This window comes from Stigmatopora argus, chromosome 14, assembly GCF_051989625.1.
Source record: "Stigmatopora argus isolate UIUO_Sarg chromosome 14, RoL_Sarg_1.0, whole genome shotgun sequence".
In the NCBI taxonomy this organism is placed as follows: domain Eukaryota; kingdom Metazoa; phylum Chordata; class Actinopteri; order Syngnathiformes; family Syngnathidae; genus Stigmatopora; species Stigmatopora argus.
The window spans coordinates 1,110,793-1,137,498 of NC_135400.1; the positions used below are offsets into that span (position 1 = coordinate 1,110,793).

The 26,706-nt window shown below is 42.2% G+C and overlaps 1 protein-coding gene and 1 pseudogene across 28 annotated transcripts in view; one reads left to right on the top strand and one right to left on the bottom strand.

Moving 5' to 3' along the window:
• nbr1b (NBR1 autophagy cargo receptor b) overlaps window positions 1-1,555 on the bottom strand; it is a 394,738-nt gene extending 393,183 nt beyond the window's left edge. For 10 of the 28 annotated variants that reach the window (XR_013304863.1, XM_077618756.1, XM_077618757.1 and 7 more), the window contains exons 1-2: window positions 1,099-1,551; window positions 903-1,031 (exon numbers count right to left, since the gene is read on the bottom strand). Coding sequence is in view for 18 of the 28 variants with exons in the window: in XM_077618756.1 (XP_077474882.1) it covers window positions 903-1,031; window positions 1,099-1,200 (231 nt within the window). In the remaining 10 variants the exon portion in view is untranslated. Of the gene's footprint in view, window positions 1-182; window positions 363-902; window positions 1,032-1,098 lie in introns of those variants that run through there. The other 18 variants (XM_077618768.1, XM_077618766.1, XM_077618758.1 and 15 more) reach the window with 9 other exon arrangements.
• Window positions 1,556-15,846: 14,291 nt separating this feature from the next.
• The window catches only part of LOC144088219 (primary amine oxidase, liver isozyme-like), a 39,286-nt pseudogene continuing 28,426 nt past the window's right edge, over window positions 15,847-26,706 (top strand).

Below are 26,706 nucleotides of genomic sequence, written 5' to 3' on the forward strand. Positions count from 1 at the left end.
GTGATTAACATATTTTACCTCACATGTTAGTGGAGAGCCATATGCACCCATGGAAAGAGCCACATATGGCTCCCGAGCCATAGGTTCCCTACCCCTGCTTTAGAATATCAATTCAAAGCGCAAGTCCCATCCCGATATCAACACACAGATAGAAGATCAGTTTGGTGGAAAAATGTCCTTACCTTATCAAATTGTAGGGCGCCCAATATTCTGTCCGTCAATTGTTGAAGGAAGAGAGCTCTTTTTTCCTTTGCGGTTTCGAATAATTTCGGATATGGATGATGTCGGTTATCCAAATGCAGGCTGGAGACGATGAACAATCACTTCGAAGCTTTTATTACAGAATATTCGAGAAATGTAGTCTGTGAAATTGCATAATTTTGAGTGTGTAGTCAGGAAAGTCTACTACTCGGATTGACCCACTTTGGCTGGAAATTATGAAAAAAATATTGATTTACAGTAACACAAAAATGAGAAATGCAACCTTGACTAAGTACTACGCATGTAGCAACTTTATTCCCATTTCTTTTATTTAACCTTTGCAATTGCATGTTTTTAAGTATGTAAGTAATTAGTCAGGGAGGTCTACTCCTACGATTAACCCATCTTGCCTGTAAATTATGACAAACAAATCTTGATTTACAATACCACAAAAATGAGAACTGCAACCTTGACAATGCGCATATGTAGCAATTTTAATTCTATTTTCTAGAAATATAATCCGTGAAATTGCATAATTTTGAGTGTGAGCAGGCAGTGAGATCTACTATACTAGGATTGGCCCACCTTGGATGGAAATTATTTTAAAAAATCTGAATTTAAAACACCAAGAAAATGAGAATTGTAATCTTGACAAAATACGCATTTAGCAAGCGCCAATGGTCTATTTTGAATGCATTTACCGTAATGTTTGGGTTACGCGGGCGGGCTATTCGTTTGACCACGAAAACACGAACGTCTGCTGGCTTGACCGCAGTGGGAAAACTGCCGGTTGCAAATTGTGCTGAAGTAGCAAAAGACAATGGACGCACCTGTCAAAAATGCGTCAGTTACAAAATCTGACGAGGGAGGAAAATTTTAGTTCTCTCGTGACCTTACCATGGCCTCCATCGAATCCCAGCTCTTGGTCTCGGATCCCGACAGCAGAAAATTTTTAGAATTTCCTCTGAAATTCACCTTCAGGTTAATGTAGAAGTCCATTGTGTCACTCTTCCGATTCTACTAGCTTAATACATATAATCAGCAATTTGTCCGGTTCGAGGGGGTGTATTAACTTAATCATTCCAGTTGGTTCCCATGAAGAAGAGGTTTATGATGCGTTTGTATCAGCATCCTGGCCGCGTACACGACGCACTTTGTGCACGGAACAACCATAGACATCATAAATGTAAAGCTAGACACCTTAATACACATTGAGTAAATGGTTAAAAGCATATTGATCTGACGGCCATCTTGCAACAGAAGACTTCTATGATGGGTTCCTCTACCCAGGCGGTCCCTGTTGGAAAAAGGTTCTGCTCGTGGTGCAAAATGTGCTCGGGGCCTGCGCGACTTCTACGCTCGCTGTGTGTGTTGTGTGTGCGCGGGTGCGTGGGTGTGCGGGTGCGTGGGCGCGCGGGTGCGATGCAGATCGGTCGGCAAAGAACAGAACTGATTATAATGTATGCCACGGATGATTTTACAGGAAAATCTCCCACTGATCTCTTTGACTTCCTTCAGCAGAAAAATCTGAGTGAGAGCATGGGGCGGCTGTACACATTAGTGGGTTTGACAGTGACCACCGTGTCCACTGCTTCTGTCGAACGGAGATTTTCAGCACGAAACAGAATCAAAACTTATGCCAGAAATACAACAGGACAGACTCGACTGTCAGCATTAGCTTTGATGGCGATAGAAAATAACTTCTTGATGGATCTGAAACGTACGTGTAATCTGTACCACAGAGTAATTGAAATTTTCTTGAGAAAAGAAAGGAGGATGCATTTTGTGTATGAATAAAAATAATTTTTGTTGAGTAAAATGTGTCTATTTTCCGAAATAATATTTAAATTTTTGAGGTTATTATTGATTATTTTTATGTGTCGCAGCTGTAGCTGCAGTAAAGGTTTTATCGACATAAAATACTTGTTGAGGATTGGATTGATTCACACGTAGCACTACTGAAGGCCCAGGTGTGAAATGCATGGCCCACCACTGATATATATATATATATATATATATATATATATATATATATATATATATATATATATATATATATATATATATATATATATATATACAGTGGTACCTCGTCATACGACCGCTCGTCATACAAAATGCTCGTCTTACGGGGGAAATTTCGATCGAATAATTCGCCCGTTATGCGGTCAAAATTTCGTGATTCGACCAAGCCAGGTCTTTTTTGCATATCTTTCGTGTATAACAATATTTACGAGCATGGAACTAATTAACTCAGACGAGTTTCTCAATCGACCAGGAAACGCACAACGTGCATGCAAAAAGAGGGCTTTCTGGGTAATGAAGTATACTCCTGCACACATTACCCATAGGCAATGGCAACCTTTCTCAGAATAAAACTTTATTTCCCACAATCACTACGTGGGAAGCTCAGCAATGTCATTTCCTGTTATTCTTTCTTAGGAAAGGTCCCGCGATCGTTCCTTAAAGACTATTTCTCGTTGGCAAGTGGTCGTGCGTTATCCTATTGTGAGGACATTTGTGTGCATCATTTTGGGAATATTTTGAAGGCAATACAACAGCAAACAGTCCATCGATAGCGAACGTGAGGGCGGAGGCGTGGCAAACCGCCAACCCGAAAAACGAAGGTAACAAAAGATTACAACAAAATTAGAATTCAGTTTTGTGTAAAGTTACATTAAACGTATGTTTGGGTGTCTGTATATATTAATCCAAGTTAATTTAAATTTGTTTGTTCCGTTTACGAGTGCGTTGTCATGGGAAAAAAAGGAACCCCCCGCCCACGCCCCCAAACGTCTCTGTCTCCCGTCAGCGAAATCTGCCCAATTTTAGTTAGATTAAACACATTTTATTACTATTAAACCACTAGTTATGTGTTACTTTGTTAATAGATGGCGAATTAGAAGAAATAAAACATTTTTTCCAATCCAATATCCTGTTTTTGGTGTTTTTTCAGAGGGCTGGAACGAATTAATTTGTTTTCCATTCATTTCAATGGAAAACGTCCGCTCGAGTTACGAGAATCTCGTCATACGAGCTCAGTTCCGGAACGGATTAAGCTCGTATCTCGAGGTACCACTGTGTATATGTATGTATATGTATGTATATGTATATGTATATGTGTATATATATATATAGATATAGATATAGATATAGATATAGATATAGATATAGATAGATAGATATATAGATAGATATATAGATAGATATAGATATAGATAGAGATAGAGATAGAGATAGAGATAGAGATAGAGATAGAGATAGAGATAGAGATAGAGAGAGAGAGAGAGAGAGAGAGAGTGAGAGTGAGAGTGAGAGTGAGAGTGAGAGTGAGAGTGAGAGAGTGAGAGAGTGAGAGAGTGAGAGAGTGAGAGAGTGAGAGAGTGAGAGAGTGAGAGAGTGAGAGAGTGAGAGAGTGAGAGAGTGAGAGAGTGAGAGAGTGAGAGAGTGAGAGAGTGAGAGAGTGAGAGAGTGAGAGAGTGAGAGAGTGAGAGAGTGAGAGAGTGAGAGAGTGAGAGAGTGAGAGAGTGAGAGAGAGTGAGAGTGAGAGAGTGAGAGAGTGTGAGAGTGTGAGAGTGTGAGAGTGTGAGAGTGTGAGAGTGTGAGAGTGTGAGAGTGTGAGAGTGTGAGAGTGTGAGAGTGTGAGAGTGTGAGAGTGTGAGAGTGTGAGAGTGTGAGAGTGTGAGAGTGTGAGAGTGTGAGAGTGTGAGAGTGTGAGAGTGTGAGAGTGTGAGAGTGTGAGAGTGTGAGAGTGTGAGAGTGTGAGAGTGTGAGAGTGTGAGAGTGTGAGAGTGTGAGAGTGTGAGTGTGAGAGTGTGAGAGTGTGAGAGTGTGAGAGTGTGAGAGTGTGAGAGTGTGAGAGTGTGAGAGTGTGAGAGTGTGAGAGTGTGAGAGTGTGAGAGTGTGAGAGTGTGAGAGTGTGAGAGTGTGAGAGTGTGAGAGTGTGAGAGTGTGAGAGTGTGAGAGTGTGAGAGTGTGAGAGAGTGAGAGAGTGAGATAAAAAATATATATATATATATATATATATATATATATATATAAATATATATATATATATATAAATATATATATATATATATATATATATATATCAGTAGTGCTACGTGTGAATCAATCCAAGTATTTTGTCTATAAAACCTTTACTTCAGCTACAGCTGCGACACATAAAATAATCAATAATAACCTCAAAAATTTAAATAATATTTCGGAAAATAAACACATTTTACTCAACAAAATTTCTTTTCCATCAATACTTGAAGCATTTAGCCAATCACATTTCAGCCATTATTTGTTGCAAGGGTCAGAAATCTGCCTCAAGGCCTTCACAGTCAGTTCTGCAGGCTCTGCTGCATTAAACAAGACTGATGCTTTTAACCAATCAGATTTCGAGTTGGCAAAACCACAATGCTTTTTCGCAGGCATTGCCATCTCGCCGGCTTAGGGTTACGTCATTGATTTCACCAACTATGATTGGCTAGCTATAGAGTAGGCGGGCCAAAGCCAGAGTGAGGCAGCCAGCTAGTAAACTCCACCCACAATGGCCGACGCAGAAAACAAATGGATTTGGTTGCAGATTTGCTGGCAGAGCCATTTTCCAGACAGACTTTTCTAGAAAAAATGGACATCATTAAGAAAGGGCGGTCAACTCCAAAGCTAGCAAGCCTGTTACAGCCGGGAAAAGGGTGTGTCCGCCACTTTCAGTGCGCTAACTACGAACGCTATCCCTGGCTCACCGGAAGGAACACTGCAAATTATATTGCTAGGAGTGCTTGTTATTTGCCACCGATCGACATGGTGTTTGGAGCAACACTGGATTTGCAAATTTGTCTTGTTTAACCAAAGCAGCAACGAGACACCAAAGCTCTGCCGGACACCAACAGTGCTCTCCAAAACTTTTTGGCAAACCCGAGTTCAGTGAGCAAGGGCGCAGGGAAATGGAGCGCCACAACGAAAAGGTAAAGAAAAATAGGGAAATCTTAAAAAGTTTGATAGACTGCGTCATTTTTGGGGCAAGCAGGAACTTTCATTTCGGGGACACGATGAAAGCGCTGCCTCCCCAAACAAAGGAAATTTTGTGGAACTTCTTTCTCTCATTGCTGACAAAAACACGGATTTACATTACCACCTGTCCACTAATAAACTATTTAGTGGCACGTCGGGCAAAATACAAAACGACATGATCACTGCTATTGCTGAAGTGATGGAGGAAGAGATCAGAAGCGAAATAATTGTGTACAGTTAAAAAGGATTTTTGGTGAGTAAAATATGACTACATTCCTAAATAATATTTCAATTGTGGGCCAAGTTCTGATATCTGAAAAGCTCCAGTGTTTGTTTTTAAGCTCGTGTTTGTATTTTATCACTAAATGCTGCTATTAAGAGGATTTTACACAATTTTAGTGCAATTTTTGCCACTTCGCGTATGGACGTATCGACGTTCATCGCTGTCTTTTTCCTGGGGAAATGATACTCCGGGCCCGGTTCTGATGTCTAAAAAGCTCCAGTATTTGTATTTAATCAATAAATGCTGTTTTCGGCTGGATTTTACCCCATTTTCGGGCAATGTTTGCCGGTACGCCATTGACATTCATCGCTGTCTTTTCCCGGGAAAATCACCCCCCTGGCCCGGTTGTAATGTCTGAAAAGCTTCAGTATGTATATATATATATATATATATATATATATATATACCATTATATATAAAATTGTATATATATATACTTTTTAGTGCAATTTTTGCCGTTTCGCGTATGGACGTATCGACGTTCATCGCTGCCTTTTTCCCGGGGAAATTATACTATATATATATATATATATATATATATATATATATATATATATATATATATATATATATACATACATACATTTATACATACATTACACATACATAGATACATCCACCCATCCACCCATCCACCCACCCATCCACCCAACCACCCATCCAACCATCCACCAATCCACCCACACACCCACGCACACCCACACCCACCCACACCCACCCACACCCACACCCACCCACACCCACACACACCCATGACAACGCACTCGTAAATGGAGCAAACAAATTTAAATTAACTTGGATTAATATATACAGACACTCAAACATACGTTTAATGTAAGTTTACACAAAACTGAATTCTAATTTTGTTGTAATCTTTTGTTACCTTCGTTTTCCGGGTTGGCGGTTTGCCACGCCTCCACCCTCGCGTTTGCTATCGATGGACTTTTTGCTGTTGTATTGCCTTCAAATTATTCCCAAAATGATGCACACAAATGTCCTCACAATAGGATAACGCATGAAGTTTTATTCTGAGAAAGGTTGCCATTGCCTATGGGTGTTGTGTGCACGAGTATACTTCATTACCCAGAAAGCCCTCTTTTTGCCCCCCGTGCATGCGCGTTGTGCGTTTCCTGGTCATAGAGAAACTCGTCTGAATTAATCGTTCCGTGCTCGTAGACTGGACTACAAAAAAAAATTGAAGAAGAACTATTACCACCTCAATTCTACGCATAAACAGCTAAACTGATAGCATAGATAGAGGGGTAAAACTTAATGCAAACCATGGAGGTTACAATTTGTACAAACGGTTAGTGTTTGTGTGTGTTTTCAATGTCACTGTTTTGCCCATTATTGCATTATTGGCAAACAAACGGTTAATCACAGCCATTGGCATGGCAGTCACTCATGCTGACTGACTGTGGCGACCAACGGCTGCAATTTGACTTCCAAAACAAACTTCTATTTATAAATGTCTAGTGCGCATATCTAATACATTGATTAATACCTATTTCCTTCGGAAATGATTTTGCTGATAGGACAGGACAAGGGAGTGAGCTGCTAAGAAGCCCCAGTGGGAATAGCAGTCTCCACTTGTGATGAAAATTTGCATGCCACTGATGTATGGCTAAACGACCCAAATGGACAGACGAGAGGAGAGGTTAGCACATTGACCTCACAGTTCTAAGATCTAGTAATGAAAGCCAGGCTAATACCGACCTTCCAGAGTGTGGAGTATGCATGGTGTCCTCCGGAATTCATGGGTTTTTCTCCGGGTAATCCAGTTTCCTCCCACAAACCATAATTATGAATGCTAGGCTGATTGAACACTAAATTACCCCTGGTTATGAGTGTGGGCGTGAATGGTTGTCCGTCTTCTTGTGTTTTTGATTGGCTGGCAACCGAGATGTAATCAATCGGTCAGATATCAAGGTGGAAGATTTGGGATTTTAGAATGATACCATATTTTTGATTGGCAGGCCACCAAGATATAATCAATCGATCAGATATAAAGGTGGAAAATATTTCGGAACCTGGAATCAATTTCCGGCCCGGTGGCACCAGTGGTTAGCACCTGACAGCTCTGGGGTCCTGGGTTCCAATCCAGGTCACGTCCCACCTGTGTGGAGTTCTCCCCGGCGTGGGTTTCTGTGAAATATGAACTGTATTCTTATATTTAATCTTGCACCTTTCTGCACTTTTATGAATTTAGTTACTAGAATAGAATTTTTACTGACACCTACAGGTCAAGGCCTGTCATCACTTTGTATATAACCCACCCCTTTTGTGTCCCCGCCTAAAGTTTGTCTCCGCCTAAACGTCTATTAAATACCTTCCCCGACCGAGTGAACGGCGTATCTGGATGGGAGACCTCGAGGTGGACGCTTGGCTCTGTCCGAGCGCTGACCCCTTCTTAGGAAGGGTGGGGGCTAGCCAAGGGGGCTAGCCAAGAACAAAGGAAGCGGACCGAGCGGCGACCATTTTGAGAGCCATCGAGATGGGGCCTCCTGTCCAGATAACCTCCATTCGGCCGGGAGCTAAAAACTACCACGTGTTTTGCTGCTTCCTCTGTATGAAAATTATTGTCGAGGCAACCCAGCTTTGACATTTTGGTGCCTGAAACCCGAGATTCTTCTCTGCTTTCCGGCCACGGCAGATCGACAGAAGGATGGATGGCTTGACGTCGGCTACTCCGGCCTTGAGAGAGGGCGATCTGGCCTGCTGGCCCGGGAACAGATTACGAATTATCCTTTCGTACAGAGGAGGCACCAAAAAACGGTAAGGCACTTTTTAAAATTAATTTGTAGAATCCAACCCACCAAGTCCCAAAAAGAAAAGTTGCGTATACTCTTCTCTGTGTGTCGGAGATTCTTCTTTCTGTGTGTCGGAAAGACATTTTTCTGTGTGTCGGAATTATGTTTAATAGTATACAGCACGATAAAAGGCTGTGTGTCGGCCTATCTGCCTGGAAAGCAGACAGTGGAGGTAGCGCCTCCCCGCGAAGGGACTTCGAGGGTTGTGTTAAAAATATAGAAGAAATATATTGTCATACAGTGCCAAGATAATGAAAGAGCTCGATATAAAGAAAAGAAAAAAAAAGAAATAGAATAAAACTATAAACGCATGCAAGTAATTTTCATATGAATAGATATATAGATATATATATAAGTACGCTATGACGCGTTCATAAACGATATAAGTATGATTGCCGCAAAAAATAGGAGTTTAATCGGCGAAAAAGAATACTTAGACGGATAAAAATAAGTATTTAAGAGATGGTGGATTGGGACAGGATGGGGGGGTTGAAAAGCAGACCACATGTGAGAGGAAAAATGGCCGAGCCCACAGACAAAGAGAAAAAATGGCGGCGAGCCAACTGAAGTTAAAACTGCCTTTCTTCCCCAGCCCACGTTCCACTAACCCAGGAAGATATATATATATATTAGGCCTGTTCAGAAACAGTGCCCCCCTTGCTCAGCCCACTCCTCGTGCCGGGCTCCACTCGCAGGGGCCAGGAGCACGAGGGGGGGGATTGGGGGACTGGAATGCAAGAAATCTCAGGTTACATCTCACATTCCACACGATGAGCAAGGAGGAGCAGTGATGGAGACATGAGCAGAGAGAGTAATAGAAAGAAAAGAAGACAGTTAGAGACAGAAAATTGACAATATAACATATTAGTGACAAATTATGGGTCCTCTAATAAACACTGAAATTTATCATTAGGAAATGATTAAGAAATTGCTAAATAGAAGGTTAGTTTCTCTAAATTTTAATTGTGGTAACAGTGAGCTACAAAAAATGGCTCTTATATTAAATAAGCATAGTGCTTGGAGCAGAACAGCAATTCAACAAGTGCAATTTAGCTATCTTAGCAAAAAGAGAGGGATTTGCGATTTAGACTTAAGGATTAGGAATCATCCAAATTATTAATGATATCAAACATGAAGACAATGCAGAAATGGCATTGATCCAAATTATTAGGTAAATTGTAGCTGGCAAGTTTAGATAAAATAATTAATTTAGGATAGGCATGATTTCCCTAGGACGGAAGAGGCATGAAATGTTTTTCGGTGCACAGAAAAGCATTCCTTGTTTTGCCCGGAACAGGTGAAGTATGCTTTAGCGTGGTTCATATTAATGACTATTAGAATATTAATTGCATTAGAATCGAACAATTGATGCCAACCAAACAACATTGACCTATTTCCTTTTAGAATGACTTGCCATGACACAGCGAAAGGTGGTTAGCTGCCAAGAAGCCCCAGGACTGGGGATGGCGCTCTTCACCAGTGATAAAAAAAAAAAAAGGAAAAATTTGCAGACCACGGATGTCTGAAAATGAGTGAGCGTGAATGGTTGTTTGTCCTTTTGTGTTTTTGATTGGCCGACCACCGAGATATGATCAATCGGTTAGGTATCAAGGTGGAAAATGATTTAGCAAATTGGAATCGATTTCAGAATTTGCCAATAAGCCGTTTCACGGATGGCAACGCCAAATTATGGGAAAATATTTCGTCCAAGGAAATTTTTTATGAAAAAGCAGCAGTACTCCAAACGTGAAATTTGAAGTGGAGAAACAAATCTGCTATGCGAAATTTAGGAGCACTGAGAAAAACAAAAAACAGACAGTGCTTGATACGAAATTCCAAAGTACTATTGATTTATTGTGATAATGGCATCCAAATTGTGTTAACAGAATAATTGACTGAATTGAAAAAAAGGGTTCCATATTTCGTTATGAAGTCATTGCGCCTACATAACGAGGTCAACCGGACAACAAAATATGGACATCCTATTAAGTAGACCATACCAAACGCCATTGTTCACTACACGATTGGAACTAGAGGATGAGGCTAATCTGGCTATCTGCATAAAAGAAAAAAAAAACTTTAAAGGAACACACTGAATTTGGGTTAGCAGGAGGAGACTGTGCTTCCTAACAGAAAACAGACTGGACCAACGGCGGTCCCGGGAGCCTGGGTGCTCAACACACGTGTTCCTGACCAACCAGCAGACATGAAGATAGCGGGATCCATTTTGTGCTCTGTAGGAAGGTTCTCTCAGTTGAAACGTTTATAGGAGACAGGTAAGATAAACTTTTTGACGTAATCAGACGAAATGGCAAGCACTCAAATATTGATTGGAAAGATTATTGCTCGGGGAGCAATGCTGTAAGCCATAAGGAACTTTTTATATTGGTTTTATTGTCTCCATAAAAACATGAAAGCGTTTCAATTGAGACCAAACCTTCTTACAGATAGTTAAAGTAAACAATTGAGACTAGATCTTCTTACAGATTTTTAAAGTAAACAATTAGAGAGAAAATAAACTACAATTGATAGAAATGTAACTAGAATTTAATTTTATGCCTGACTATTGAAAAATATTGATTAAGAAAGTTTTATAGGAGATGATTGACAAACTCCAAAGACAATTGAATGTTACATTTGATAAAAAGACTACTAGATTGGGATATTTTGAATTTCAAACAACTGAGTTAATATGCAACGCAATGTACATTGTTAAATGAATTGGGACTTGATTAGTATGCATTTTATAAGTAATGAGTTTTAATTGCTTTAAAGGATACAATTATGCTAAAATATTAACCTTGACAAACAAGGGGTGATTACAATTTAGTGGGTTCAATTATATTCAGAATTATAAATGTGTGCATTTTGTTTCTGGATATTAATTGACGTGAATTTAACTGTTACAGAGAACGGGAAAGCTGTTTTCCTGGGGAGAAAGCACCCTGGTTTGCTTTTTGTGTTTTTCCTATTTTTAGTATGATTAGTTAATTTGTGTAATTAGAGGAAAGGGAAAAACAAATAGGGTTCTTGATCTTAACAAGGAAGCAGTGATCATAATAGAATACCAGCTAGCATTTTTGATTTTGACTGATAAGGCATTTAAATTTTCACAAACTATAGTGATGGAATAAGTAAGATTGTTGCGATTTTTGTTCATTGGGGTATTAAGCCGAACCAAATAGCCGTAAGCAAATGTTAAGCACGTGTTAAAGACAACGACAGAACACAGCAGCTAAAGCAGCAGCGCAAACACTTACTGCACAGCATACACAACAACAAAACTGAGCCGATCTCAAGAACAGTCAGCAGACGAACTGTACAAAGCTAAAGGCCTACCGTGCCTACCAAAAATTTATTCCAAAATTGAGCCATAAATGTCTCAAAAGGGAGGAAAAGATATGATGGACATAGAAATACCTACTTTTAAAATTTTTGAAGGAACTGTTTAATTTGTTATTTTATTGATCTGTAAAGAACATGGGATCTCCAGAATCATCTGGAGTAACAATGGAGCTAATTTTGCAAACAGCATAGTGCAAAACATGGCAAAACACCTAAGTAGAGCGAACAAATGGTACGATAAAACCAAGGCTTAAGAAAACCATGGGGGAGATAAATAAGCCATGGCCAGAACGCCTAACACTGGCCAAAACGTATACAAAGATAGTACCAACTAGCTTGGGATTAACACCTTTTTGAGATAGTTCATGGAAGACCATTTCAACTTCCTCTATGGGAAGATTAACCATGACGAGAGACTAAGGAAGGAGAGAAACTTATCCAAAGAACATGTAAGCTGCCGTGATTTTTTTTGTCTATCTTGCAGGAGGTGGTGTAGCCAGGTGACTGGATCCTGATCCGAGTCATAAAAGGAAGTCCTGGTTCTCTCCACGATGGGAAGACCCATTCGTGGCCCAACTCACCAACCTCCACAGCAGCAAAGATCACTGAAAAGTCAAAGTCGATTCACCAAGGTCGATTCAAGGTCGTTCAAGACAGGTGACTCTTGAGTAGACTAAGTCGGACGGTGTCAAAACCCTTGTCCGTGAAGAAACTCATCTGACGTCTACTCACCAGCCACGAGCACCCCTCACTTAACCCTGACCTCCCATAGACTTTGCACCTCTATACAGAAGCCACAGTGAAAGCTGTTGCCATCCACATCACAGTGACTGGATTGTCAGTGACAGCCTGGGCGTGTCTGAACGCCCCGCCCACAGAGACTCGAGTTGGAAAACAAGTGCAGGAAACGTCCTGCCTCATCACTGGAAAGGCAGAGCCAAGCGGTCCGCTCTTGGATGGGGACCCAACCTACATCAACATCGGGGTTCCCCGCAGCGTACCAGATGAGTATAAGCTCGCTGACCAAATTGCACGTTCATCCCGAACAACACAGCAGCTGACGGGAGTTTAACCAAGGCCCTGGAGGGTCTTCGATCCCTCAACAGCAAGATGAAAGAACAATCTGGAGAACTACTATGAAGAAGACGTGTGGTATAAAATCATGGTGTTCCAGAAAAAACTGATTGTTGCGAATGAAAGTTGTTATGTGTGTAGCCGTATACCCATTTCCACAGATCCTGACATCCTGAATTCACTGGGTCGAGGCGTCACATTTAAATCTGCAGTCGTGCAGATGGTCTAAGATGCATTCCTTTTAAGGAGAGTGAACATAACAGTAAGATATCAAAATCAGTGCAAAATCAGTGCAATTCAAACCACGTGATTCAATCTGGGGCGATGATGTTCCTGTTGACCAAAGGTTGTGGTCCACCCCCCCCAGAAAATCATGTGTAAAGACATTGAGCTGTTACATGAGTGTTCATTAACCAAACTGTCAAGGCCCTACAGGGTATAGCAGATGATTTAAAAGCCCTTAGGGAAGTTGCAGGACCGATAGTCCTGGATCTGATAACAGCCAAAGATGGAGATGTGTGTGCCATGATGGGAGAACACTGCTGCACCTTCATCCCAGATGAAACCAGTACATTACTCGTGCCGTAGCTGAAATAAAGGCCCTAGTCAACACCATGGCCCAGGATCATTCAGCCGTAGGTGTATCATTGTGGTCGTGGTTAATAACCGGGTCATGATTCTCAATTCTGTTTAAAATTGCAACCTTGCGGTTTTTGCTACTGTTCTGTATTTTTTATGTGTGTAATCCCCTGTATGAAAGTTATGATTCAAAACACAATCCAGCACACTAGTAGGTTATAGTGACACAGTATCCCCGCATGACAGACCATACTGGAGATTATCGCATTCTTTCGAAGTGTGACGAGTCCTCTATGCAAATGTGTTTGTCTTGATTTAAATATTGGGTTCGCTCATTAAGAGGGACGTAGAGGAATTTTTACCACTGATTACATCATTTCTCGCCTCTGCTTTGACATGTGATTTTGTTATTTTCCATACCCTGTTGAGTAACTGTCAATGATATTTGTATTCTAGAACCTGGAGGGGAGGGATACAAATTGATATGTTTAATGAAAATTCTTTCAAGTTACAACAGGGGGGAAATGTGAAATATGAACTGTATTCTTATATTTAATCTTGCACCTTTCTGCACTTTTATGAATTTAGTTACTAGAATAGAATTTTTACTGACACCTACAGGTCAAGGCCTGTCATCACTTTGTATATAACCCACCCCTTTTGTGTCCCCGCCTAAAGTTTGTCTCCGCCTAAACGTCTATTAAATACCTTCCCCGACCGAGTGAACGGCGTATCTGGATGGGAGACCTCGAGGTGGACGCTTGGCTCTGTCCGAGCGCTGACCCCTTCTTAGGAAGGGTGGGGGCTAGCCAAGGGGGCTAGCCAAGAACAAAGGAAGCGGACTGAGCGGCGACCATTTTGAGAGCCATCGAGATGGGGCCTCCTGTCCAGATAACCTCCATTCGGCCGGGAGCTAAAAACTACCACGTGTTTTGCTGCTTCCTCTGTATGAAAATTATTGTCGAGGCAACCCAGCTTTGACAGTTTCCTCCATGTACTCCGGTTTCCTCCCACATTCCAAAAACATGCAGGGTAGGCTAATTGGACACTCTAAATTGCCCCAAGGTATGAGTGTGAGCGTGAATGGTTGTACGTCTCCTTGTGCCCTGCGATCGGATGGCCAGCGATTCAGGTTGTCCCCCGCCTCTGGCCCGAAGTCAGCTGGGATAGGCTCCAGCACCCCCCGTGACCCGAATGAGGATAAAGCGGTTCAGAGAATGACATGAGATGGGAATCGATGTACAATACTCGTTCATAATAATCTCCCCGTGGACGTCATGTTCAATTGACAGGACTGCCACCCAAATCGCAATGTGTCCCACCAGATGACATCATGCTAATCGAAGGGTGATCGAAGAAAGGGAAAGGGACTGAAGACAGCCTAATGCCCTTCTGACCGTCACAATAATCCTCTGTGCGGTATTAATGACCAAGAGCTCCACGAACAGTCAACATGACATCAGATCGCAAAAAAACTGTTAGTGAACTTTTTGATGAACAGACCCCATCATCAAATTTGCCAATGACACCACTGTGGTCGGACTCATCTCACGAGCGGATGAGTTTGCCTACAGAGATGAGGTCAACAAACTGTCTTCCTGGTGTTTGGTGAACAATCTCACACTGAACACCACGAAAACTAAAGAAATAATCCTGGACTTTTGCAAACAGCCCAGATCTGGCCCCACTCCTCATAAATGGAGTATGTGTAGACAGGGTCCAGTCCTTTAAATTCCTGGGGGTCCACGTCACGGATAAGCTCTCCTGGTCTACAAACACCACGGCAGTAGTGAAGAAGGCCCAGAAACGACTCCATTTCCTCATGGTACTCAGGAGGAACAACTTGAACACTACGCTTCTGGTAACCTTCTATAGAGCCACTGTGGAGATCATCCTGGCATACTGCATCACAGTGTGGTACGCTGGAAGCACGGCAACAGACAAAAAGTCCATGTACTGCCCAGAAGATCGTTGGCTGCTCTCTGCCCTCATTGCCAGCCCTCGATACCTCAGCAGAGCCAGGAACATCATCGGGGACCAATACCACCCTGGTCACAATCTGTTCCAGCTGCTGCCCTTTGGCAGATGCTATAGGTCCCACAAAATACGGACAAATAGGCTTAAGGGCAGTTTTTTATTTCTGCGTAATAACTTCGGGGTGAGGTAATATGAATAGACGTTGAACGGTGATCTGCCTCCTACTGGCTGACTGAAGGTAGTGAAAGACAGTGAGAGGTAGGTGATTCGCTCAGGGGTTATGCGATGTATCCATCACTGCAGAATGCCAAATTACGAGTCCAAAATTTTCACTTATTTGGGTCTTTTGCCGGGAAAACGCACCTTATGGAGAAGCACTACCAATTTTGTCATACGCAGTTTCTGGGTATGATGACAATTAGGCTTTTTGTCGAGTCAACGATGATGACAAAGCCTATGTCCGATTAAAAGGTTCCGGGAACGGGAAACCTGATGCATTATCCCACATTTTCCAACCCACGAACTCGGAGGAGGAGCCTTCAACTATCCTACCTCCCTTCCTGCATTGTGGCAAGTATGAGGACTGGCCTGGAGTCTGAGGGACTGAGTGCCCAAGATTCTGAGCCGGACCCAAGACAAGGTACGCAGAAAGACCTTTATGTTCCGACCCCAATAGGCCCCAAGGTGCTTGAATGGGCCCACACCTCCCGCCTGATCTGCCAGCCACCCGGGAGTTGCCTGCACACCAACGCTTTTGGTGGCCAACAATAAGAGGAGATACGCGATCCTTCTTGTCTGCTTGCCACGTGTGTGCCCGCAACAAGTCCTCCACCAAGCCGAGCTCCGGTCTACTCCATCCACTCCAGATTCCTAGTCGTCCCTGGTCTCACATTATGATCAACTTCGTCACAGGCCTTCCTAAATCCCGGGTTAACACCATCATTCTAACCATAGTTGACCAGTTTTCCAAAGCTGCACACTTCATCGCCCTCCGCAAACTACCTTCAGCCCAAGAGAACACAGCAACAAACCTCCTTACACAGCATGTTTTCCGGCAGCATGGAATCCCGGCCCACATCGTGTCTGACCCGGTCCACAATTCACCTCTCACATCTGGTCTGCTTTCTGTTCAGCCCTTAACATCACAAGCCTCTCCTCGGGTTATCATCCCCAGACTAACGGTCAGTGTGAACGCACGAATCAGCAGTTGGAGGCAGCAATTCGCTGCACCACTCATGCTGACCCAACCACCTGGTGCGACCAGCTGCCCTGGATTGAGTATGCCCACAACTCCCACCCCAACTCCTCCTCAAACCCTTTGAGTGTTCCCTCGGCTAACAACACCCCTTGTTTCCTTCCCTGGAGATATTGCTGAGCCCTTCTGGGAAAAAGCCCGGGCTGCGCTTCAGCACGCTTCCACCCGTGCCCAAAGGCAGGCCAACCACCGTCATGCCCCCGCACCAGCATACGTCGCCGGTCAAAAGGTATGGCTGTCCACCCAAGACCTCCCTCTTAGGACCGAGTCGCGGAAGCTGTCCCCCCGCTTCATCGGCCCCTACGAAATTGAACAGGTGAAAAAACCCATGCGCCGTGCGCCTCAAGCTCCCACCGCCCCTCCGCATCCACCCCACCTTTCACTTTTCCCACGTCAAGCCAGTCGTGACAAGCCGATGAACCCATTCTTAATCTGCAGATAGTTTCGCAGTCGCAAGTTGAGAACGCTGTGTCTGGACTCAAAAGTTCCAAAGCAAAAGATGCATTTACTATGGATGTAACATTTCTAAAATATCACAAAGAATCTCTCATTGTACCATTAACTACTATTATAAAGCAGTGGCGGGCCGTGCATTTCACACCTTGGCCTTCAGTAGTGCTACGTGTGAATCAATCCAATCCTCAACAAGTATTTTATGTCTATAAAACCTTTAATGCAGCTACAGCTGCGACACATATAAAAAGAATCAATAATAACCTCAAATATTTAAATATTATTTCCGAAAATAGACACAGTTTACTCAACAAAAATTCTTTTTATTTATACACAAAATCCATCCTTTCTTTTCTCAAGAAAATTTCAATTACTCTGTGGTACAGATTACACGTGCGTTTCAGATCCATCAAGAAGTTATTTTCTATCGCCATCAAAGCTAATGCTGACAGTCGAGTCTGTCCTGTTGTATTTCTGTCATAAGTTTTGATTATGTTTCGGGCTGAAAATGTCCGTTCGACAGAAGCAGTGGACACGGTGGTCACTGTCAAACCCACTAATTTGTACAGCCGCCCCATGCTCTCACTCAGATTTTTCTGTTGAAGGAAGTCAAGGAGATCAGTGGGAGATTTTCCGGTAAAATTATCCGTGGCATACATTATAATCAGTTCTGTTCTTAGCCGACCGATGCAGATCCAAAAGTGTACTATGGCTCTGCGTTAAGATGGAGAAGGCTGCATGTGGGAAAGTTTTCTGGTATTCCCGAAACTTCTGTGGGTTGAGGAGGGAGAGAAACATCAGTCTTTCGTGTTCTTGAAATCTGGTCCGCGTCTGGCAAGTAATATTGTCCAGAATCCTGTCGTGGAGTTGGTGGTAGTGTGCGCGAGAATCTTGCGCTTGACCTCTTCATGCGCTTTGAGCACCCGCACTGCATTCAGTGGCCTAATAGACTTATGCATATCGGCTCCTCTCGCGCTCAACTGTGTCACAAAACTCTGTTGCAGGACAAAAGTGTACATCCAGTTTGTTGTTCTGTAGTATTGAAAAAAGCACGTCTGAACCCTCAAAAATGCAATTAAATGTGTGAAGCAAAAGAACCTACATAGGATTGTTTTGTCATTTGTCCTAAGGCTTTATTATCCTAGGTTTCAAAATAATACAAATTATGTGCTACAAAGTTTAATTCTTTGAAGCAGAAATCTTTTTTTGCGGGTCAAATCCATTAAGAATAATCGCGGCCAATATTTCAAAGATTTTACATATATATATATATATTCCCCAATGCTAATTTTTTGAACTGGATGCTCATATACAAATATGATTGATACGAATTTGATTATTACATAACTTTAAAAAAAATCTACGCTATTGAGGATGATAGGCGTCCAATCATGTTTTTTCAATGATGAGGAGATGTTAACAAGTGACCCAAAAATGCAACAAAATTAATAGGAAGTGACCAAAAATCTACAGAATTCAAAATCATCCAGATGTGCTTTAAATCCATCAGCACACCGCACAGAATCATTCACCATTACAGAGACAAACAGTACTTTTATTTCCCTTCTCATCTCTTCCTCCATCACTTCAGCAATATCAGTGATTAGGTTGTTTTGTATTTTGCCCAACGTGCCACTAAACACTTTCTGACAGGTTGTAAATGTAAATCTGTGTTTCTCTCGGCAATGAGAGAAAGAATTTCCATATAATTTCCTTTGTTTGGGGGATGCGGCACTTTCATCGTGTCCCCAAAATGAAAGTTTACAGTCTATCAAACTTTTTAAGATTTCCCTATTTTTCTTTACCTTTTCATTGTGGCGCTCCATTTCCCTGCGCCCTTGCTCACTGAACTCGGGTTTCCCAAAAAGTTTTGGAGAGCACTGTTGGTGTCCGGCAGTAGTTTGGTGTCTCGTTGCTGCTTTGGTCAAGTCAAATTTGCAAATCCAGTGTTGCTCCAAACACCATGTCGATTGGTGGCAAATAACAAGCACGCCCAGCAATACAATTTGCAGTTTTACTCGGAGCCCGTGAGGCAGGAGTAGCGTTCGTAGTTAGCGAACTGAAAGTGGCAGACAAACCCTTTTCCCGGTTGTAACTGGCTTGATAGCTTCGGAGTTGACCGCCCTTTCTTAATGATATCCATTTTTTCTGGAAAAGTCAGTCTGGAAAATGGCTTTGCCAGCAAATCTTCAACCAAATCCATTTGTTTTCATCCGTCGGCCATTGTGGGTTGAATTTGCGAGCTCTGGCTGGCTCACTCTTGCTTTGGCCCGCCTACACTATCACTAGCCAATCATAGTTGGTGAAAGCGATGATGTATCCCTACGCCTGCGACAAGGCAATGACGTATCCCTACGCCTGCGACAATGCATTGTGGTGTTGCCAACTCGAAATCTGATTGGTTAAAGCAACAGTCTTATCGACGCTTGTTTAATGCAGCAGAGCCCGCAGAACTGATTGTGAAGGCCTTGAGGCAGATTTCTGACCCTGGCAACAAATAATGGCTGAAATGTGATTGGTTAAATGTTTCAATATGAAAACACACATCCGGAAGCAATGCAACCAGGGGGAAAGCAATGAAAGGAAGCTAACAGACAATTTGGAATTATTTAATAAGTTTTGATGGACAAAATATAATATATGATTCAGATATTTCTTAGGCCAGCAGAGAAGGCCTTGAAGGCCCTAACAGCCCGCTACTGTTAGCACCTAATTTCTTCAATAGCTCCCAAGCCATTTGACAGATTTACGTCATATTTACAGAAAAGATAGGTCATTACGTTATGTTTAAGGAACGCCTTTTGGTTTTTCAATCATACATTCTTTCCTGAACCCTGGAAGTGCTCTGCCACGACACCGGTCTTTAAATCAGATAATCCTGCAATAACCAGCAACTACAGACTTATAAGCACCCTTGTGAAATATGAATTGTATTCTTATATTTAATCTTGCACCCTTCTGCACTCTTTTGAATTTAAAGTCACTAGAATAGAATTTTTCTGACACCTACAGGTCAAGGCCTGTCATCACTTTGTATATAACACACCCCTTGCGGGGTCCCGCCTAAAGTTTGTCTCCGCCTAACTTCTATTAAATACCATCACCTACCGAGCGGACGGCATATCTGGTTGGGGGACCTCCACGTGGACGCTAGCTCTGTCCGTCCGCTCCCCCTTCTTAGGAATTGTGGGGGCTAGCCAAAAACAAAGGAACCGGAGCGGGCAGCGGCCATTTTGAGAACCGTTCAGATGAGTCTCCCCAGATAACCTCCATCGGCCGACTTATCTCAAGAACAGTCTGCAGACGAACTGTACACAGCTAAAGGCCTACCGTGCCTACCAAAAATTTATTCCAAAATTGAGCCATACATGTCTCAACAGGGAGGATATGATGGACATCGAAATACCTACTTTTAAATTTTTTTGTAGGAACTGTTTAATTTGTTACAGATATAATGTGCAAGTTAACCTCAGGTCCAAACCAGGACAACGTCCAAAAGGTACCTACCCATTTGAAATTATACACATGGATTTTATTGATCTGTAAAGAACATGGGATCTCCAGAATCATCTGGAGTGACAATGGAGCTCATTTTGCAAACAGCATAGTGCAAAACATGGCAAAACACCTAAGTAGAGCGAACAAATGGTACGATAAAACCAAGGCTTAAGAAAACCATGGGGGAGATAAATAAGCCATGGCCAGAACGTCTAACACTGGCCAAAACGTATATGAAGATAGTACCAACTAGCTCGGGATTAACACCTTTTTGAGATAGTTCATGGAAGACCATTCCAACTTCCTCTATGGGAAGATGAACCATGACGAGAGACTAAGGAAGGAGAGAAACTTATCCAAAGAATATGTAAGCTGCCGTGATCCTTTTGTCTATCTTGCAGGAGGTGGTGAAGCCAGGTGACTGGATCCTGATCCGAGTCATAAAAGGAAGTCCTGGTTCTCTCCACGATGGGAAGACCCATTCGTGGCCCAACTCACCAACCTCCACAGCAGCAAAGATCACTGAAAAGTCAAAGTCGATTCACCAACCTCAGGTCAAGGTAGTTCGAGACACAGGTAACTCTTGAGTAGACTGTAAGTCGGACGGTGTCAAAACCCTTGTCCGTGAAAAACTCATCTGACGTCTACTCACCTGCCACAAGCACCCCTCACTTAACCCTGACCTCCCATAGACTTTGCACCTCTATACAGACGCCACAGTGAAAGCTGTTGCCACCCACATCACAGTGACTGGACTGTCAGTGACTGCACTGTCAGTGACAACCTGGGCGTGTCTGAACGCCCCACCCACGACTCAAGCTGGAAAACAAGATGGTGACATACTCCTATCACAGAGGAGAGTGAAGTGGTATGGAAAGAACAATCTGGAGAACTACTATGAAGAAGATGTGTGGTATAATTTCATGGTGTTCCAGAAAAAACTGATTGTTGCGAATGAAAGTTGTTATGTGTGTAGCCGTATACCCATTTCCACAGATCCTGACATCCTGAATTCACTGGGTCTAGGCGTCACAATTAAATCTGCAGTGGTGCAGATGGTCTAAGATGCATTCCTTTTAAGGAGAGTGAACATAACAGTAAGAGATCAAAATCAGTGCAAAATCAGTGCAATTCAAACCACGTGATTCAATCTGGGGCGATGATGTTCCTGGTGACCAAAAGTTGTGGTCTACCCCCCCAGAAAAATCATACTGTCACTACTTCCCCAACTTGGGGTGGATAAAGTTGTGCTCCGTGTAAAGACATTGAGCTGTTACATGAGTGTTCATTAACCAAACTGTCAAGGCCCTACAGAGTATAGCAGATGATTTAAAAGCCCTTAGGGAAGTTGCAGGACCGATAGTCCTGGATCTGATAACAGCTAAAGATGGAGATGTGTGTGCCATGATGGGAGAACACTGCTGCACCTTCATCCCAGATGAAACCAGTACATTACTCATGCCGTAGCTGAAATAAAGGCCGTAGTCAACACCTTGGCCCAGGATCATTCAGCCGTAGGTGTATCATTGTGGTTGTAGTTAATAACCGGGTCATGATTCTCAATTCTGTTTAAAATTGCAACCTTGCGGTTTTGTTACTGTTCTGTATTTTTTTCTGTGTGTAATCCCCTGTATGAAAGTTATGATTCAAAACACAATCCAGCACACGCTAGTAGCTTATAGTGACACAGTATCACCGCATGACAGACCATACTGGAGATTCTCGCACTCTTTCGAAGTGTGTGACGAGTCCTCTATGCAAATGTACTTGTCTTGATTTAAAAATTGGGTTCGCTCATTAAGAGGGACGTAGAGGAATTTTTACCACTGAATACATCATTTTTCGCCTCTGCCTTGACATGTGACTTTGTTATTTTCCATACCCTGTTGAGTAACTGTAAATGATATTTGTGTTCTAGAACCTTGAGGGGAGGGATACAAATTGATATGTTTAATGAAAATTCTTTCAAGTCACAACAGGGGGAAATGTGAAATATGAATTGTATTCTTATATTTAATCTTGCACCCTTCTGCACTCTTATGAATTTAAAGTCACTAGAATAGAATTTTTACTGACACCTACAGGTCAAGGCCTGTCATCACTTTGTATATAACACACCCCTTTCGTGTTCCCACCTAAAGTTTGTCTCCGCCTAACTTCTATTAAATACCATCACCGACCGAGCGGACGGCATATCTGGTTGGGGGACCTCCACGTGGACGCTAGCTGTCTGTCCGCTCCCCCTTCTTAGGAATGGTGGGGGCTAGCCAAGAGCAAAGGAAGCGGAGCGGGCAGCGGCCATTTTGAGAACCGTTCAGATGAGTCTCCCCCAGATAACCTCCATCGGCCGGGAGTCAAAAACTACCACGTGTTTTGCTGCTTCCTCTGTATGAAGATTATTGTCGAGGCAATCCAGCTTTGACAACCCTTCCAGCATTCTGGATCACATTAACAGCAGTCAATGCACCCTGAAAAGGCTGCAATTTGCCTTTAGCGGTTTGCTTCTTTCTGGAACACATCAAATCAAAGCTAGATAAAGCTGGTGTCATTGGTGCGGTTTTCATTGATCTCAGAAAAGCATTTGACACTATCAACCACTAGATACTGCTGACCAAACTGTCTAGTTTTAATTCATCACCAAGTACGCTAAATTTAATTCAATAATACATATATCTGTAAGATCACAGCGTGTCCGGACACAAAACAAAAAATCTACATCACTGAATGACAGTCTTGGGGTACTGCAGGGGTCAGTGCTAGGTCCACTGCTCTTCAATCTTTTCATAAATGATTTGCCAACCTGTTGTCCTTCGGTTGTCACCTGCCGAATGTACGCCACTGATGCTGTTCTCTATGTTCATGCGAAAGATAAAAAAAAACATGCTGCAAAAGAACTGACAGATGCTATGACAAGCGTATATATAACAGGCTTGAAAAATCCCAATTCTATTTAAGCATGACAGATGCTATGACAAGCGTATATATAACAGGCTTGAAAAATCCCAATTCTATTTAAGCATATCTAAGAATGTCTGTATGTACTTTTCAAAAAGAGCGACAACTGACAGTGATCCAAACGTTTTTGTCCAAGATAAAACATCAATATAGTCCAAGAAATTAAATACATAAGAATCCTCTTGACTCACAACTTTTCTTTAAACGACAGATTTAAAAAAACACCCTGAATAGAATTAAATTTAATGTGTCCAATTTTAGGTTGATTAGAACCAATCTAACTTCTGAGTCAGCAAAACTATTTCTACACAATGATCATATCACACATGACTTACTGCGTAACAAGTTGTTCATCGGCATGTTGGGTTCATTCTGGGATGTTACTATATGTTCATTTGGAATTAATGGAATAAAGCTGAAAGGAAGTTTTATTAAGGAGATCATGTGCAAATTTATAATATAGGGGGGAATGTTGGAGTGATCATTATTATAAATGTGTTTGCAATGAATATAGAGCCTTATAATATACATGCTTACTATATTAATCAATATATTTGCTCATCCTAAATGTGTAACTATATTAAACAATATATATACGTGTTGATCGCTTTTATGTTAGAGTTGAATTGATATGTGAAGCTAACGCTTGCGCCAAGGTCGCTCTCCAGGACAGCTGGGTCCAGCAAGAGATACAAGTTCGCAAGGACATAAAACAATACACTAAGTTCTTGCTCCGAGGACTGAGTACTGGAAGATACACCTCAACCCTTTCCCCCAGATGCAAGTTCGCAATGAAGATCGGTGAAGGACGCTTAAATTGTTGTTGGGTCAGCGGATGGCTATCAAGCATATTGTTTTAATTTGTGACGCTAGTTTGACGCTAGGTTTGCTTGATTATAGAATTGTTTTGTTTCTTGCTTACGCAATTGGATCGAGTCGATAACCTTGTAATTGTTTTGGTTTGAGGCCTTAAATGGGCAGGACAAAATGCCACTCGTTAGAATAATCTTGGTCGGCCGAGCGGTCCGGATGTATTCTCTTCTTGCAAGAATTAAATGTGATGTGACTACAGATGCCTTTTTTATTGAAAGCTGAATTGGAAAAACCTAAGGATAAACCTACAATTGGATGAACCTAACATTAATGTTAGGTTCATCCAATTGTACGTTTATCCTTAGGTTTTTCCAATTCAGCTTTCAATAAAAAAGGCATCTGTAGTCACATCTCACCATTTAATTCTTGCAAGAAGAGAATACATCCGGACCGCTCGGCCGACCAAGATTATTCTAACGAGTGGCATTATGTCCTGCCCATTTAAGGCCTCAAACCAAAACAATTACAAGGTTATCGACTCGATCCAATTGCGTAAGCAAGAAACAAAACAATTCTATAATCAAGCAAACCTAGCGTCAAACTAGCGTCACAAATTAAAACAATATGCTTGATAGCCATCCGCTGACCCAACAACAATTTAAGCGTCCTTCACCGATCTTCATTGCGAACTTGCATCTGGGGGAAAGGGTTGAGGTGTATCTTCCAGTACTCAGTCCTCGGAGCAAGAACTTAGTGTATTGTTTTATGTCCTTGCGAACTTGTATCTCTTGCTGGACCCAGCTGTCCTGGAGAGCGACCTTGGCGCAAGCGTTAGCTTCACATATCAATTCAACTCTAACATAAAAGCGATCAACACATATATATATTGTTTAATATAGTTACACATTTAGGATGAGCAAATATATTGATTAATATAGTAAGCATGTATATTATAAGGCTCTATATTCATTGCAAACACATTTATAATAATGATCACTCCAACAATCGGCCTGCAAGAAAACACTAAAACCAATTGAAACCATTTATATGCAAGCTCTGAAAGTATTGGAAAGAAAACCAAAAACGCACCAACACTGTCAGATATTGAAAAACATGAACGCCTGAACTGGGACAATAGAGTCGCAGCGGAGTATAAGTCATATTTCAGGTGGAAGTATTTTTGTAAAGGAATATTTTGCAAATCAAGATGACATTAGTGCATTCCGGTGGTTAGTGGTTAGCGCATTGGCCTCACAGTTCTGAGGTCCTGGGTTCAAATCCACATCGGCCCATCAGTGTGGATTTTGCATGTTTCCCCTTGGCCTGCGTGGATTTTCTCTGGGTACTCCAGTTTCCTCCCACATTCCAAAAATATGCATGTTAGGCTGATAGGACACTCTAAATTGCACCTAGGTATGAGTGTGAGAGTGAATGATTGTCCGTCTTCTCGTGCCCTGCGATCGGCTGGCCTCCGATTCAGGGTGTCACCCGCCCGAAGTCAGCTGGGATAGGCTCCATCACACCTGCGACCCTTGTGATGATAAAGTGGTTTAGAAAATGAATGAATGAAATGGCAAAATGTAATTTTATATATTTTCTTTTTGTGAGGCTTAAACTAGTCTGTTTGCTTTCTGATGGTGTCTTAAGTTGATTATTATTATTATTATTAATTTCATATTGCGCAATCATTTTTGGGCGGCCTGGTAGAGCGAGTGGTTGGCGCGTTGGTCTCACAGCTCTGGGTCCTGGGTTCAAGTCCAGGTCATGTCCACCTGTGTAGAGTTTGCATCTTCTCCCCGGGCCTGCGTGGGTTTCCTCCGGGTACTCCGGTTTCCTCCCACATTCCAAAAACATGCATGGTAAGCCTACCATGCATGTTTTTGGAATGTGAGAGGAAACCGGATTGGACACACTAAATTGCCCCTATGTATGGGTGTGAGTGTGCATGGATGTTCATCTCCTTGTGCCCTGTGATCGGCTGGCCACCGATTCAGGGTGTCCCCCGCCTCTGGCCCGAAGTCAGCTGGGAAAGGCTCCAGCACCCTCCACGACCCTAATGAGGATAAAGCGGTTCAGAAAATGAGATGAGACAATATTTTTTTAAATCAAGTTTATAAAAATACCGCGACCCTAATGAGGATAAAGCGGTTCAGAAAATGAGATGAGATGAGATTAGGTTATAAAAATAAAGAGGCCTGTCAACATCTCTGCACGTTTTATTGCTCCAATACGTTTCATTGTATTAGGAGGGAGCGTCTTTTTCATACTACGACATAACAAAAAAAACATATTTATAAAATGTACTTAAAAAATAACAACCTTTTTATTTTGGCCCTAGTGCTGAGGAGCAGCAGGCGCTCTGCAACGAGATCCCCACAAGCATCACTTACAAAGGAAGGGACGAGTCTGGAGACTTAAAGGCACACAAAATCTTTACTTCCTATGTCAGTACGCACTTCTCA